Consider the following 16,708-nt stretch of genomic DNA (forward strand, 5'->3'; position numbering starts at 1 on the left):
CATTCAGTAGAGCTTTTCATGATGAGAAACAGGCAACAAGCAGAAGTGTGAAGGATGTTTCTTTTTGTGAAAAAACATCTTAAAACTTGAAGTGTGCCAGGAATCCAGTATTGGTAATTGTGACAGGCCTGAAGAAATGTGTATTAAAATTGTGGCAATCCCAGTAAAAGGATGCCTGGCTTTCAGAACACAACAAAAAAACATACTTAGGCATGTTGAATCCTTAAGCTCACACAAATATGTTTGTGCCTGTGTCGCCCTGTGTACAGACTGCTCTGCTCTTTGAGCTGCACTGCAAAACAACTTTCAAGGTGTTGTGACAGAAGCTGCATTGCTGTTTGGATCACTTTCACCATTGGATACGTGTTCCCTTTTCATATGAGCAAATACACTTGGTTTTGTTTCAGATGTTTGCAACCTTTAAGACAACTGACAGAGTTTTGCTTGTATTTCCTATGATGCACTCTAATACACTGAGGGCAAAATCAATTCCGTTTAGCAAAAAGCCTTTCAATCAGAAGTTAAATAAAAGGTTTTAAGGAGTATGTGTAGCCCTCCCATACCTATCCTGAGGGACTGTAGTCCTATCCATGGACTTAATTGTAATTTTGAATTTCGCATGTGTGTGCTTTCAGCTTCTAGACCTGTGTGTTTCCCGCCCTAGGTGTTAGCCCCAGAATTTTCTCTCCTAAGGGAGAATTGCTGCTGAGCCTGAAGTGTGTCTTTCTCAGTCCTTACTCTGAAGCTGTAGGTAAATTTGAATCAGTGTAACCTACAGGCATAGACCTCAGTGCAGGTAATCTTAGTGTGGTTTGAGAGCAGACTGTTGCGTGTGTGTTTTTATTTGTTCCTAAAATAATTAAATCTAAATAAGTCCAGTTTTAATCAAAATAATCTACAAAGGATGCTTTTTTTTTTCCTCAGTAAGTTATTTGAAAAAGCTAAATCAGCACTCCTACAATTGGTTCCAGGCTACTTTAATCAGATTATGATTTTTAGAATTATAGTAATACAAAAAATAATCCATGCCTTTGATTCTTTGTTTCCTCATAATGATACCCATCACATTGTATTTATGTTGGAGAATGCTGACTTTTATGAGAAGAAACAGGATAACCTTAAATAACTGAAAAATTATTGTGTATTATCAAATACAAAACTAGGCTAATTTAAGTAATATAATTCTATTTTATGGAGCAGTAGTACAATCTGTAAAAGACATAGTAGAGATTATTTCTATGAAAAATGAGTTTATATGTTATAAGCAAATAACATCTGCTTTACAATAGACATGTTCATGCCCACTATGTAGATTTTTAGAGATAAAAAGTAAGGTTCAGAAATACTACTGGTACAGTTCTGTTGAAAATTGCAAGTTTAAAGCAACCGGCTCCTAAGAAACCTTCCGGCTGTTGAACCAGAGTAACTACAGCAGTAAGAGAAAATACATGATTCATTTTTAACACTGGCCTTCCAGTAAACAAAGAATAATGGAAGAGCTCCTAGCTGCCTTCTTGTCAGGGTGGTTAGGGCACTGAGCGAAGGTGAAGGTGAGACATACAAGGAAACCCACTCGTGTGATTACTCAGCATTAGCTAGGAGTCTGTCTTACGAGATCTTCTCAGCTTATAAAAGTTTACCTGTATCATTGCGAGCGTACACAGTACAAGCTAAAAAATCTCTTCATTACCCTTTTTGCATCTTCAGTTGTGATATGAAGTGGTCAAACAGTTCTCTTCTGTAATAAGACACGTCTTGTAATCTACTGAGTTAAGTGAATATAGAGTCTTGTGTGTGTGTAATTCTTCTTGAGGAAAGATGAGTATTAAGATACATTTTGTAAACATGAATAGTGTCACACACACAGTTTTCTACTCATCCTGCTGTAATGGAGCTATTGAATATGGCCATTCACTTGCACGAACTTGCTGGTGTTGTCGTTTGTTTGCAAGATCAGAACATCCAGAAGGAAATGGGAGTATGATGATGAGCTAAAATTTTAGCATAATTTTTACAGAATTTGTTGACATGATGTGCTGTTATAGATGAAAAATAAATTTGATTAGAGAACCAGAAGCATAGACATTGCTTCAGAAATTTGTTCTCATCTTCTTTAATATGTGAGTCAATGTTCCCTGATGAAATAGGATTATCATTATATTAGTTTAGTCATTTAAGATTTAAAATTTCCAGTGGTGAACTTCTGATTAGTTGAATAGTTCACGCAATGCTAGAACAATTTGAAAGAACTCATATTCCTCTTCTGAAAGAACGTGTATTCCTGTTCAAGGGGATGGAGCAATATATTTGGAAGAAAATGCAGTAGCATGGAAGAATCAGACATCCCTTTTTAGTGAAACAGTAGATGTGATCTGAATGGATAATGAATATTACTTAGTGACTGGCTGGCTTTCAACACCTCAGGAAGTTCTCTAAGAACTTCGTATGTTCCCCAAACATGCTTTTCTGGAACAGGCTGTGCAAATACAAGTAGAAAAAAAGAAACGTAGTGGGTAGAATGATGGCAGAATGTTTCATTGCTCCTATATGCAAGTTCAAATGGACCTATAAACTTAAATGCAAAATATAATTAAACATATTACATTATAATAATTAGTCATAATTCACCATATATGCAAAGTCATTTTCACCAGAGTTACAGCTCATTGGTTTTCAATGATGCTTTTAATAATAAGCTAATTAGACAAAAGGAATTATTTTCTCTCTATATTTTCCATGTAGATGTGCACCTCACATGCTGTTGTCCTTATAAAGGTAAACAATAATGACCTGTTTGGATACTAATACATTCACCTGATATGTCTGACATGTTTTCTCCTTTGCATACTCAGTGTAAGGATGGAGTCTACTGATGATGGATGACTAATTATCTTTGTAAATTAAAAGCCTGTATTTGCTCAGATACTAACTAAACTACAGGCAGGAATTGTTCCTCCATGGGCTACTCAATAAACTCCACCATCAGAATCCTATTTGCAGTAGTGGAAAAATATCTCTGTGATTCTTGATTTTAGCTTCTTTGCCAGTATTACTGAAGTATAATTAACAGTATTATGTTGTTGAAATTTACGATCTTTGAATTTTAAGTATAAATTAAATTTTAAAAAGAAAATATAATGTATATTTCAGTCACAGAAGGCTTGCATTAGGGCAACTAAGCTGTAGTTCCAAAGCACTACATTAGCTCTCTTAATCACTTTTGTGATGGATGTTCTTCTACAATATCTTTCATTAAGTAATAGGTTGAAAAAGCATTTATAGTCAATGCATAGATGTTAAAGTGATATGCATATCATATCATATCGTATCGTATCGTATCATATTATGTGCATATTCTGGAATTACAAGGTGTTGCATTTGGGAAGCTGGTGTGGATTTCATCCTCCTTAACATTTTATTAAAACAAAATAACTTGTTGAGCTGACATTTTAGAGGTTGTTTTCCAGTAATGATATATCTAATACTAAAAATTCTGTTGATGACTATTTTCTGCAGTTAAAGTTTGGATTATTTGAGTATTTGCATTCTCATTTGAACATTTAGTCATAGAGGTTTGAGGAGTCTGATCATTCTCATTCTGTTCTTGCAGTTCGACAATCAGCAAGCATTGGGAGGCAGAACTGGCCACACTCAAGGGTAATAATGCCAAGCTCACAGCAGCCCTGCTGGAGTCCACTGCCAATGTAAAACAATGGAAACAACAACTCGCTGCATATCAGGAGGAAGCAGAACGTCTTCATAAGCGGGTAAGTCAAGGCAATCAGCCAGGATCATTGAGATGGAAGTAGTGGTGCATATATTCACTCATTTTGAAACAGAACAAATAAGTGGAATGTGGAAGTTTTAGGTAAATCTTTGACACAGACAATAATGATAACTTTAAAGCACATGGAGTTTCTCAGGAAGTTCCTTTCTATCAGTTCCTTTTCTGTAGAGGATTTTGTTGCAGCAGAAGTTATCTAGCTATAGGACACTTTTACCAGCATTCACTCTTCATTTTATGTCATCTGCATCATATTTGTTTCGGGACCTTCTCCATAAAATGCTATGGAGTCATTATGTTCAGCTCCCTCTTGCCTTTAAGCCCATAGAAACATGACATCAGATCTGTAAGATAAAGAAATCCTCTCGTAGTTTCCAGAGGTACTGAAGTCCAACAGCTTCCTTTTGTCCTTGCACCAAGAGAAAACTGAGCATAGGATCAAGCTCACAATATACAATGAAAGATCTGCTCCTGCATTCATACGTGAGGGACAGGTTCCCATTCTCTTCACTTTTGCAGAAGTCTTTTGACAAACCAGAAGTTAGAGCATAGTGCAGGTAAGAGTAACAGTCTTTCGGGAGGAATAAAAGGTATGCAACGTTGAAGACTGCATTGTGAAAACAAGTATACAATTTGTTTTCTCTTTTCCTATGTAACACTGAATAAATTATAATAATTTATTCACGTTTATCCACATGAATTTGTAATTGTAGCTTAGGACATATTTCTGTGCAAAGTGAAGGCAATCATAAGACATGCATGGAGGAAAGGTGTATTTGGGGTAAATTTATTACAGTTTTGTTAATATCAGGAGATGAACTTAGTTAAGAAAATTTAAAAAAAACAAAGGACCTTGTTGTGATTTGACCTGGCAGGTGGCTGAGCTCCACACAACTGTTCACTCACTCTCCCCATTCCCAGTGGGATGGGAGAGAGAATAGAAGAAAGGTAGAATTTGTGGGTTGAGAGAAAACTACTTACTAAGATAGAGAAAAGGAAAAGGATAATAATTATGACAAATATATATGTATATATATATATATGCATATAATAAGTGATGCATAAGTAATTGCTCACTATCTCCCAACTGATGCCCAGCTAGCTCCCCAATCAGCAGAAGAGAGTGAGATGAACTCCCACCCTCTCCAAAACTCCTTCCACTTGATGTCATATGGCATGGAATATCCCTTTGGCAAGTTTAAGTCAGCTGTTCTAATCCTGTTCCTTCCCAGCTCCTTGGACCCTTTGCTGAGAATGGCCTTGGCTCAATTCAACACTGCTTAGCAGGCAGCTATAATCATTGGTGTGTAATCAACATTGTTTTTCTCCTAGAACCAAAACATAGCGTCATACCAGACACTCTGAAGAAAACAATTCCATCCTAGCTGAAACTAAGACAGACCTATATACTTTTGTGCATGAAGACTGTATTCTTGAATAAACTGACAGATAGGAAAGGTCAAGTACAAACACAGCAGACCTTTTAATTTGATTTTATGTGCTGTATTCTCTTGTACAAAATAAGATATGGAAACTGTGGTTAGCCAAATCCTGTGAATTGCAAAAGGTTCTTTCAGACCTGCAGTGAACCTGTCTAGTGAAGGCTGTTAGTAGTCAGAGGATGTTGCATTAAAAGGCCAAAGAAGTTTGGCATAAAATAACCCCCTTTGCGTTCCAGCTTGTCCTCAGACATCAGAGGGTCTAGGAGTGGGTAGGCTTAGATTCTGGGTGATGCCCAATTTAACACTCTTAAGTCTGATTGCATTCCACAGATGCATTATCATGATTATGGATTCACAAGTAGTCCACTGCTCAGCTCATCTAGTCATGTTCAAATGGGCTCTCACAGTGACCCTTAAAGAATTTGTCCACACCCAGTGAGAACTCTCATGGCAGGATTAGTGAATAGCGCAGTTTATTAAAGCAACAGAAATACAGATTATTTTGGATTGCTGTTGATAAATGAGCTATCTGCAAAGCATGTGAGGATAACCAAAAATATGAATAATACGGCAAACTGCAAATGCATTAAATTATGGAGTGGCTCTGTACAACATATTCCCGTTTCCCACGGGCAGTACTCAGCATAACTGTGTTTGCAAATCTCAACCAATAGGTGTCCCTATGGGGAGGAAGAGAGACTCAGCCCGTTGACTGATCTCAGAAGTCATCAATGATATCTTCTCTTTCATTCCTCCTCTCTTAAGCCGATTTTATACTATTTTCTTACTTTAAGGTGGATCTTAAGAGTGACTCTAGTCAAACAGAAAGGTGGAAAACTGCTGGTTCAGGGCTGGCTCCCTTCAACAAGGCAGTTTATCAGTTCCAGTAGTATCACCATGTCCCCATTCCTGAAAAGATTATCATGGAGTTTGACCATGGGGCCTCCACTCTGCTCTGCCCTCCATGCTGCTTTTTCTTAGGGTCATCTCCCTTGGTGCCTGCTAACAGATAAGATTTCAGGTCACATTAGGGAGCTATCATGGAACAGATTATCCACCACATTCCACCCTGGGGTGTAAATTCTGTCAAGAAGTGGACATTTCAGTATGTCACTTCCAGTAAATATTCCACATCATTGTATTGATATGAGGATGAGAAATTCTGCAGGCTGCACCTAACCTTCTCCTAACTCAGGAAGAGTAGCAAGAACTCCCATGACCTGAGAATCCATGGCAAATATCAGGTTGTTGGGAATGTCCTATATCTAGACTGACATGAAACTTGAAATCTTGCAATCCGAGCTAAATGAGTTTAATTGGGAAGAATGACATTTTGCAATAGACTCTAAATGCATGTGTTCATCTGTTTAGATGAAATGCATGAAGTGTAATTAAAACTGGCATTTTTTTGCAAATTGTTTTCAATTCAAGAAATTGTCAGATGATGGCAAACTTGCTTTGCTTCAGAAATTTTCTGTTGAGGCAGAAGCTTGTCATATATGTTTGTATGGAGTGGCTTTCACTTGTCTCATTTAAGTGTCTCCTTTGGAATGGTGGAAGTTCCAACCTATGGTTCAGTTTTCTGAGTAAAAAATAATAATCGTAGTTGATACATTTATATAAATTATAAACTTTTGTCATGATTACTACACTGCAGAAGTTCATGTGAATTTGACCACTGGTAGGTTTTACAGTGAATAACATTTTGCTAAAATATAGACATAATGAAGTGGCATTCTTCATAATAATATGTATTAATAACTTTAATTGCAAAGATGAGACAATACAGCTCTGATCTGACAAGGATAAGAAAGGTAATACAGAACAACAATTAACTGAATTTCCTGCCCACTGCTGGGAGATCCACAAGACAAGATGATCAAGATGTGGTGGTAGATGATCCCTTTTTATTGATATTGCTGTCACTTAGTCCTGTCCTGTTACTGGCAAACACTATTAGATACATTCATTAATAGATTATTACTTTTTGTAACCTTTGCCAGACAAAATTCCTGCAATTATTTTGTATTTCTGAAGGAAAAAAAATGCTGTAACATGGGATCATCTGCACTGGCTCTTACAGTCATCTTCTACATGCTTGTATTAAAGTTTTCTATTATTTTTGACCATGAGACTTGCTGATGTCTTCCATATCTCTGTGCTTATGAGTCTCGGGTGTGCCTGTAAATTATTACAGGATAGTTCATCTAGAGTACTGCTCTCTATTGGAATTGCTTTAAGAGAAATATAGGTTTGGCTAACATTGCAAATCAAACTAGGCAAAAGTGTGCAGAGGATGTTAAAAAAAAAAATTGGTCATCTCAATCTGTTAGCGGTACAGCACAATACAAAAGCTGTTCTAACCTGTGTGTTGGAAACTTTCAATTTGAAGTAGTCCTCCATTTCAGAAAATTGCAAACCAGATATTTCTCCATTACACATACAGTTGTATGTGCTTGTGAAATGCTGCATCTGGATACTGTTGGCTATGGTATGTTCAGTAGCAAGCAGTGTTATGAAACTGTATGATGTAATCATTCTGTTAGGTTTATCATAGAATTATAGAATTACAGAATGGGTTGGGTGGGAAGAGACCTTAAGGCTCATCCAGTTCCAATCCCCCTGACATGGGCAGGACTGCCATCCACCAGATCAGGCTGCCCAGGGCCCCAACATGCCCTTGAATGCTTCTCTGGGCAGCCTGTGCCAGTGCCTCACACCCACCCTCTCAGTGAAAAATTTCATCCTAACATCTAACCTAAATCTCTCCTCTTTTAGCTTAAAGCTGTTACGCCCATCATTACGCACCATGACAAAGTGTCTCTCCACAGCTTTCTTCTAAATCGCCTTAAAGTACTGGAAGGCCGCTATGAGGTCTTCCCTCAGCCTTCTCTTTGTGCTGAATGTCCCCTTCTGCTTCAGCCTTTTATTGTAGAAGAGGTGCTCCAGCCCTCTGATCATCTTTGTGGCGTTCTCTGGACCTGCTCCATCAGCTCCACATCTTTCTTGTGCTGGGGGCCCCAGATCTGGACGCAGTACTCCAGATGGGGCCTCACAAGGGCAGAGCAGAGGGGGACAACAACCTCCCTATTCCTGCTGGCCACTCCTCTTTTGATGCAGCCCAGAACATTGTTGGCCTTCCAGGCTGCAAGTGCATGCTGCTGGCTCATGTCCAGCTTCTCATCCACCAGAACCTCCAAGTCTTGTTCTCAGTGAGTTTTTATCAGAGAATCATAGAATCCCTAAAGTTGGAAGGAACCGTTAAGGGTCGTCTAGTCCAACTCCTCTGCAATGAACAGGGACATCTACAGCTAGATCAGGTTGCTCAGAGTCTCATCCAGCCTGACCTTGAATGCCTCCAAGGATAGGGCACCTACCCCCTATCTGGACAGTCTATTCTAGTGTTTCACTACTCCTACTGTAAAAAACATTTTTCCTTATATCCAATCTAAATCTCCCCTCTTTTAGTTTGAAACCATTCCCCCTTGTCCTATCAGAAGGACCCTGTTCCCTTCTTTCTTATAATCCCCTTTTAGATACCAAAAGGCCGCTATCAGGTCTTCCTGGAGCCTTCTCTTCTCCAGGCTGAACAGCCCCATCTCTCTCAGCCTTCCTCACAGAGAAGTTATTCCATCCCTTATATCATTTTTGTGGCCCTCATCTGGACACTGTCCAGCAGGTCCATGTCTCTCCTGTACTGAGGACTCCACATCTGGATGCAGTACTCCAGGTGAGGCTTCACCAGCACAGAGCAGAGGGGCAGGATCACCTCCCTCGCCTTGCTGACGCTTATTTTAATGCAGCCCAGGATCCTGTTGGTTTTCTGGGCTGTGACGGCACAGTGCTGGCTCATGTCCAACTTCCCATCCACCTGTGCTCCTAGTTCCTTTCTGGCAGGGGTTTGCTCTATTCTTCCCTTCTTGTGAACTTGTTTTCCTAATATCTATTTAAAGTTTGCCATGCTGCAACTTGCATGTGATGCCAATTCAAAAGTGAAATGCTGTTTGATCCAAAAGGAACTGTGTTGAAAAAGAGTGTATAAATGATTTTTATAATTTACTTCAAGGAGAAAGAAAAGTTTGGAAATTAGTTTGCATGCTTAGCTGCAATGTAGTTGTTGTTTTATACGCACAAGTTGGCTATTATAGCATCTTTCCTGCTGGAGAAGAAGGATGTGAGTACATCTCCATGCTTTAGACAGATTTGGTCACTTGTAAGGTCATAGTGTTGTACAAAATAGACGAGCTTCCAAAATTAAGAACTGTACTTCCAGCTCTACGTGCCATGTTTAGAGCTATTTAATAATATATTTTGTGGTTTATGTATAATGTAATTGTGGCTTTAAGTTTGGTGCCTGAGTCATCAATCTGTAAGCCACAGCAGACTCATATCCTCTGTCAAGTGTGATGGTGTTGGGGAAGTAATGCATTTGTATTAGCAAATTTTATGTTATTATTTCTGTTTTTAGTTTCCTCTTTGTATAAATAGCCTTATAAATACCCTTATTTACATAAATAGTTGCCTCTTTATGTAAATAAAGTTGTTTCTAATACTATCTATTATAGGTAAGATTTTATGGTACCATTTTCATCAGCTTCAAGCTTGTCATAATTTACTTATAGACATACTTTTGTTTTGCTTTATATCTCATATTTTCTGTTATTCACTGTGATAAAATGAGTCTTTTGGCTCAGAGAATCATAGAATCATGGAGGTTGGAAAAGTTCTTCAAGATCGCCATGCCAACCATTAGCTTACCTACTGAGTCTCATCACTAAATCTTGTCTATTAGTGCTACATCCACTTGTCTCTTCAGTATGTTCAGGGATGAGAACGCCACCTCTTCCCTGGGCAGTCTGTTCCTGTGCTTGGCCACCATCTTTGTGAAGGAATTCTTCCTATTGTCCAGTCTAAACCTCCCATGGCACAACTTGTTATAGCCATTTCCTTGCATCCTAACTTGTTACCTGAGAAAAGAGATGGACATCCACATCGCAGCAGCCTCCTTTCAGGTATCTGTAGAGAGCAAAGAGGTCTCCTCTGAGCCTTCTCTTCTCCAGACTAAACAATCTCAGTTCCCTCAGCTGCTCCTCTTCTTTCCTCTAGTCTCTTCACCAGTTTTATTGCTCTTCTCAGAACACATTTCAGCAATTCCGTATCCTTGCAGTGAGGGGCCCAAAACTGAACTCAGTTCTCAAGGTGTGGCCTCACCAACGCTGATTACAGTGGGACAGTTCCCTATGCCTGGTGGCCATACTGTTTCTGATACAACCCAGGATGCCACTGGCCTTCTTGGCCACCTGGGCACACTGCCAGCTCATCTTCAGCTGGCAGTTGACCAGCACCCCTAGGTGCTTGCTGGGCAGCTTTATAGCTGCTTTTCCCCAAGCCCACCCTGCTGCATGAGGATGCTGTGACCTGGCAGTTAGCCTTGATGAATGCCATACAATTGGATGTGGCCCATCAATTCATCCTATCCAGATCCCTCTGCAGAGCTTCCCGCTCTCATGCAGTACTCATTGTAAGCTTTGCTTTTTGAGATGTTTTAAATTATTTTAAACCCAACATTTTTTACTCTGTAACTGCTTTCAAATTTGTCTGAAATAGTTTGTATCACAGTTCATGCTTTTTGAAATGTAGAGACAATTTATAATATCCCTGTATTTGATTTTTGTTTGCATATAAAAATTTCATTTAGTTTTTTTTCTAATTAAGATTTTCTCATCTATCAGTTCTGTTTCTCACATTAAACCACATTTATTTGCTTTCTCTGAGGCTTTTATCTTCTTTCTCCTGTTTATTTTCTGCATTAGTAATGCCTGGAGTTGAGAAAAAATAGAATACAGATTCACTGTGACTGAGTGTAAAGTTCTCCATAAATTAAAGTTTTGTGTTCTCTTCTGATATATTATGAGCTTAAGTCAGAAATATTGTATATTGGTATTTTGTCAGACATATTTTTCAAAAGTTCACTAAATTCTTGTATGGATTTTTCCTTCTAATAAATAGATAATCATTTTGAGAAGATATGAAGCCCAGTCAGGAGCTTAACTGAGAGTTCTAAACCTCCTGTCCTCTAATCTGCTCAGAAGCAGCTTAACAACAGAGATTTCCCTTAAACAGGGTTGGGGAGCATTCCACATGTCCTGTGTAGCTTTTTGAAGTCAAAAAGGGACTCATGAGCTTAGAACAGCTTGGTAAAAGAAAAAAAAATCTGAAGTAGCTACTTCAGACAAATAAAATAGCATTGATACCAGCATTAATCTTGGTATCATAGAAAGGAAAGGATTGAATGATGATATGAATTATGGAAAGTAACCCAAAGTTTCACCTTTGTCACGTAAAAAATGAAAACTGTGCATTTCTTGCGTGCTAGCGGCTAAAGTAAATCATCCTGTGACACTGGGCAATGGCACAGTGTAATAACACCACTGCATACTAAGAATGCTACAGTCCTTGAAGATCATTCATCTGTAGGAAAAGAAACCTGTAATACCATTGTGAAGGCAAGTGATGGAGTTCTTGGGTATTTGTAAAAGAACAGAGAAGTAAACACCTGAATCCTAGGTTGTCATTTTACCAAGATTTCCTATGAAATAAGATACAGTTATCTTATTACATTCTGGTTCTCTCATCCAGTGAATGAAATGAGTACAAAGATGTCTTTTATCAATCTATATCTTATGTCAATCATCAAGAACACCTGACAAATAATGGACCTTGATTTCACTATTATTAAAGGAAATTTAAAATTGGACATTAAAAAAATGCATGAGCACACAAGAGAACGACCATTTTACTGAGCCATTTCTACACTACCTAAAGAAAACAAGTTTATTTTAATTATTCTTTAGATATTTTTAAATCATTTTAAATATGGGGCACCATACAAGCCATCCGCTCAGATTGTCTTAAAAATTTCTCAAGAAAATCTTTACAGAGCCTTATCAGTAACCTATTCATTTTCTCTACCTGCATTAATAATAGCCAAGATTCAATTTCAAACATGCAGATATGTGATTGCTTGCTGGTTCATAGCCAATATTGTGGACTTCTTACTTGCTGAGAAGTCAGTGTTCATTTGTTAGCACCAGTGTGAGGTTTCTGTGAATAACTGGTCTTATGTGAGTGAGGAAGGAAATTTCCTAAAATTGGAAATATGAAATAAGGTGACAGAAAGTTTGTTAACAAGAAAGTGATGAATGGAGTTTTAATTAAAAAAATAATAATTCTGGCAGTATAGCCTTTTTTTGTGAGATGCCTCTCTCTTGTCATTCTCCCTTCAAGAATGTGTCCCTCCTCTTCCTACTGAACAATCTGAACTTACCTTATATTGAAATTTAGATTAGTTGATTAAAGAAAAAACATGTCCAAGTTTAACTTCCTTCTTAAATTATTTTAAGTAGCATATGAGTCATGTTGTGCCATTTGTTTATAAAGTAAATAGATAAGCATTATGCAGGGTAAGTATGGTTAGCTTGGCAATATAATTGAAACAGAGGGATTACAGAGGGATTTTGCTAACATTTTTTAATGCATTTGATTGAAACAAATGAGTATACAGATTAATGAGTCCTGAGTGCACAGAAAATAGACAAATCAATACTTTACATATACAGTCTATTAATCTGGAATTGCAGTCAAATTCTTGTTGTGCTTAAAAGTCTTGAAAAAGAAAAAAATTAGTAAGGTAGCTCTTGCCCAAGTGATGTTAAGTGATGTTAAATATTGACTAAATGTTCAAGAGGGATGTTCTGAGGAGTATTGAGGTTAGAAACAACATAGTAAGATTTGGAAAAGCTAATTTTTATAACTGTTATACTCAAGTCTCTAGAAGGTATGTGGGAAAACAGTAACTTTACTTTTAATTTTTGAAATTACAGTATGTTCCTAAAAGAAGAGTTTCTGTTTTAGAGGAGGCAGTAATTATCTGCTTAAGGATAATTCCTCATCATGGAACTAGTTTCTAAAAAAAAGTAATCCAGAGTGGTATTTTAAAAGTGCTTGAGAAGAGCCTTGTGAAGGGTGGCCATCTTCTTTGTGTGATATTAGGGGATAACCAAAGGAGAAAATCCAAATATTTTGTTTCAAGGAGTGTGTATTTTCTTGTCAGATATACATTTTGGTTCCCCCAAATCCATTTCAACTATCATAAATTTCATATTGCTTTTGTTATTGGCTTTTGTTGGCTAGCACATACTCTCAGGTCCCTCTCTGTGTAATTCCTAATACTAATAGTCCACGAATAGTCTTTATCAAAGATTCAATCCTTGTTTAATATTTACAATTTCTTAAAAGGATTGTCCTTTTTCACACTGAGCAGGTGAATCAGGTAATGGTTGTTTTGTTTCCTGAAATCAGAACGTGAAGCCCACTTTTTTTACAGAAAGTCAGTGAACATAAGCAAGCCCTTTCTGTCTTTTTTTGTTTGCCTTGTTTACTTCTAGAGAAGATTTTCATTTATGACCCAAGACTATTTCTTTATTTTTTTGTGAGGGAATTCACTTACACTTAATGTGAGGTGCTAGAAAAGTAACTGCTGTCAGTCTGGGAAAGTTTAAAAAAATGTTTCCACTTAAAGGCCCATCATCTACTTCTTCATCGTCTTTCTAAAAAAAAACTCAAGAAATGTTGTAAGATCTGCATGCTATAGAAAACATACTTTGCGGAGGCATACCACGTACTTTTTACATAGTCAAATCTTTGTAAAATAAAATCTAACCTATAATTCCAAAATTCCACTGCAGAATAAGGAAATTACTGCACTTAAAGTCCTCAGGATTAAAGGATGACCTATCTGTACCATGTTTGCTATTGCACGTGTTTAATGAAGTGGTCAGATAGCTGGAAAAAATACTTGCTAATTGGATTGCAGACTAAGAGGTGTCCCCTGAAGTTAGTATTAGAATTATCAGTTGCAAAAAACAATTCATAGCTGATGCTCAGAGTGTCAAGTTGAGTACACTTCCTATATTTTCAGATATTCTTACTGTGGTTTCATTACTTTCTTCACAAAAATCAAGCAAATGACGGATTATTCTTCTTTCATCTCTCCAGAAATGAAGAACTGTGGAAAACATTTTGATATTTCCGTGGCTTGAGGCTTCAGTGCCCAAAGAGAAAAATGTGTCCTTTTCAGCCAAATCTTTAATTGATTTCTCAGTTGAAAAAAAATAATATATTGTTGGTAATTCACAAAGATTCCTTCTTCCCCCAGGTTCTCATTTTATCTATGGGTAAATCTTGGAAAATGACAATAGTAAATTTGCTGTCAGAAATGATCCATCTGAATAATACTTCCCTTTTTTTTTCTTTCAGCAGCTACCTTGAAATGCAGTTTTCCTTGTTTTCTGCATTTTCACATTTCTTAGATCCAAAAATCTTCCCAGAGTTTTTTATCTTGAAAGCTATACTAGGTTGTTCTTTATGATTGTCTTGTTTGCATGTTGTTCTCCATCTTACTGTCCACCATGAAGAACTGAGAAACTTCTTGTACAAAAATTATGTGAAACAGGTATTCATAGTATTGCTGAGACACACAATATCATTTTTCTTCTTACTGTGGAAAGCGAAGGGCTCTTTTTTCTTTGTAGGAGGCTCATCTTCAAGTATTGATGGAATAATATTATCACAGTTGCAGTTATGATCCATTAAGGGATGTAACTTAACTGGCTAAAAATACATAAGGAATACTTAAACTGCACTGCACTGTAGCCTGGGTTAGTAGACCTTGCATATTTTGTTCTACAATAAATATAAATGACAAAAACATCTTCAGAAAGCAAGTTAAAGAGTATCAGATATATCTATAAAACAAACTGAAGCAACACTGAAAATTTGTCTTGTCTTTCTCTGCATTTCTGTAATAGTTGAAATAATTTCTGTATGAAGTTTATGAAGAAATTCATGACCTATTGCTTCTAACTTTAAGTTCCTGAATAAAAACTTCTGTTGACTGAGATCAGAAGAGTACATGGCTATCTCAAGAAAGTGGTTTGAAGAAAATGAATCAACGTGGAGCAAATATAGTCCAGATTCATTCAGTCAGTAATTGCTCTGGGAGGGTGGCCACCTGAAATATTTCTGTAATTCCCACTTCTTTGCCTCTTTCTGACCCAAACCATCACTTGTTAAGCAGTTGTCTGTTTTGAGATTTGATACAGTCTCTTCACTTGGTTTCTTAGAGCCTTGATTTGGTTTGCTTCCTTGGAGTAGCTTAGTGCAGTCACTGTCTTAAGCTCATATAGAATCTGTTATCCCTTCTGTTACATGGCCTCACTCCTGTCTTGCCAGCAGCTGAACACTACGATGAAAACTTCTGCCTGGCTTTCTCTTCTATTTATAGGCTGTTGACCCTAGATCAAAATCCCTAGAAAAGTCTTGAATGGTCTCTGCAGAAAAGGCTCTATCAGAAAAAGTTCTCTTTCTGTCTTATTTGAGCAGATGTATTTCTCACTAAACTATGTATTTAGGTATAATAATGTCCATATACTAGAAAAATTATCCTATTAAATGGTCACCAAAAATCCCTGTCAGATCTTCTTTCTTTATGAGCAATCATTACCTGGGTGACAAATGTAAAATACAGAAGACAGGGGCTAAGAACAATGTTCCTTTTTTTTTTTTTTAAAGTCTCAATTAGGAAGTCACAGTTTTGACTTTTTCCAGATATGCAAGTAAGTGCAGTCTTCTGGTGGCAAAAAGAATTTTGTTTAATCTGTTATTTTTCAAGGTCTGTTTTTTCAGTCTTTGTCAGAATTCAGAACACAGGATTCTGCATCATAAACAAGGTTTAATAAGATGGTTAATGTTGCTCAATGTTACTGTGCAAAAGTTTGAATGATTGATTGTACCTTGCTCTTAAATATGAAAAAAAATGTATAAGGAGATGTCCCTGAAAATAGCAATTGAGAGGGTAATGTTTTACCATTCGTCTTTGCCTCCCTCTGCGCATAATGCTTAAATAGTTATTCTTAATGTTTTTTGGACAAATGATCACAAGTAAAAAAATCCAATTTGAAACAAGGGAACTGAGCAAGTAAATGCTATCCAGATTTTTGCCTAGAGCTTAATCTTTTATTACTTATGTTTTCAATTACATATGCTTTATATTGCGTAGTTTTCCAACCCATCTTACTCTACAAATTTTTTAAAGCATCATAAAATGATTTTCTTATGTAAAGGCACATTCAGGAAGAGAGCATCATGAAAATATTTGACATCTTTTCAGACTGTATAGGAGTAGGCATTTAAATAAGCCTGATTAAAGTAACCATGTCCTTGTAATTGTCCTTTTTGTTGTTGTTACATGCCTTTCAAAAAACATTAAACAAAACAGTTGAACAATGCATTATTTTCTTGCATAAGCAGTAAGAAATGCATGTTTGCCCAGGGAAAAGCTGGACTAGAGTTCACATCACAGCCCCTTTAGTATGGGTAATTAATTGCCCTTCTGAGAGTGCTTGACTGTTGGCAAGAAGAT

The 16,708-nt window shown here is 37.1% G+C and overlaps 1 protein-coding gene across 4 annotated transcripts in view; it reads left to right on the forward strand.

Annotated features, from left to right (window-relative positions):
• HOMER1 (homer scaffolding protein 1) overlaps nt 1–16,708 on the forward strand; it is an 82,142-nt gene that overhangs the window by 52,930 nt on the left and 12,504 nt on the right. For all 4 annotated transcript variants that reach the window (XM_021379782.1, XM_021379784.1, XM_021379785.1 and 1 more), the window contains one exon: nt 3,611–3,767. In XM_021379782.1, the coding sequence (XP_021235457.1) occupies nt 3,611–3,767 (157 nt within the window). The remainder of the gene's footprint in view (nt 1–3,610; nt 3,768–16,708) is intronic.

The sequence above is a fragment of the Numida meleagris genome, chromosome Z, assembly GCF_002078875.1.
Source record: "Numida meleagris isolate 19003 breed g44 Domestic line chromosome Z, NumMel1.0, whole genome shotgun sequence".
Classification (NCBI taxonomy): Eukaryota; Metazoa; Chordata; class Aves; order Galliformes; family Numididae; genus Numida; species Numida meleagris.